General features: G+C 45.8%; 1 protein-coding gene across 1 annotated transcript; it reads right to left on the bottom strand.

The window, feature by feature from the left end:
• Positions 1-2: 2 nt before the first annotated feature.
• On the bottom strand, positions 3-179 carry T265_16090 (hypothetical protein; the record flags this gene model as incomplete). Its single annotated transcript, XM_009179598.1, has 1 exon — positions 3-179. A coding segment is annotated over one exon (177 nt), but the record flags the coding sequence as incomplete, so codon positions are not given.
• Positions 180-938: the final 759 nt, after the last annotated feature.

The following is a 938-nucleotide window of genomic DNA, read 5'->3' on the forward strand; positions in this document are numbered from 1 at the left end:
AGCGCATTGCCGCTGAGTCCAGCCGCCTCACTCAGCACAACAGGTACTCGACCACCTCCAGCATAGAAATACAGGCTGTTGTCCGTCTTCTCGTCCCTGGTGAATCGGCCGTTTTCTCCAAACGTTAGCGACCAACGTGCACAAGCAATGATGTAGAGAATGAAACCGTCTTTGTGGTACATATTTAAAGGAATGTCTGCCGACACACAAGTTAGGAGCCAGAAAGATTTATGTATCTGGCCGTTTATTAGTATTTTCATCATAATCGGCAAAAAAACTGCTCAAAATGAGTGCAGTGTGGTGAAGGTTAACAAACAACCACTTCTTTCATCTAACATTACACATTTCAGGAGGTATTAACGCGCATGTAGTTCACGCCGGTTTATGAATGTAAATGTTGCCGCACAATGCAAAATTGGTCACATACGTTTCTCTTTTCTCGATTATTTCTGTCACCTCAATATAAGTGATCTTGTTTGTTTGAAATAATTCAGTTGAGAGGAATATGATGCCCCATTGAGATCACTTCGTGGCCGCTCACTGGTCCGTCCCTGTGGTCAGTCCCTAAATGTGTGTGGAGCCCAAAACTACTCGGTTCACTGCCTTCAACCTCTCTTGTCCGAATTCCCCTAGCATTAACATAAGCGCCTAGACATTCCGCACAAATTCCCGGAACTTCTGACAAAGCTTAAAGGTGCTGCCCTAGGACTAATCCTTGGTCAACATGAATTTGTCATCCATTGAAGTCCTGAGGCACCCTGTTTGCCTGCAGCGCAAAATTCACAAATACAACGAGAAAGCGCTTCAACACATTTATGATTCAGTTACCTCGCTGGCGCCTCGGAGCTCACCTTCCAAACTTAGAGCGCCACACCTCCGGGAGTCCGTATTGCAACGGCCAGGCACCAGCTGCCATCAAAAATTAGCCTGAAAGTATC

The sequence above is a fragment of the Opisthorchis viverrini genome (assembly GCF_000715545.1).
Source record: "Opisthorchis viverrini unplaced genomic scaffold opera_v5_4331, whole genome shotgun sequence".
Taxonomy (NCBI): Eukaryota; Metazoa; Platyhelminthes; class Trematoda; order Opisthorchiida; family Opisthorchiidae; genus Opisthorchis; species Opisthorchis viverrini.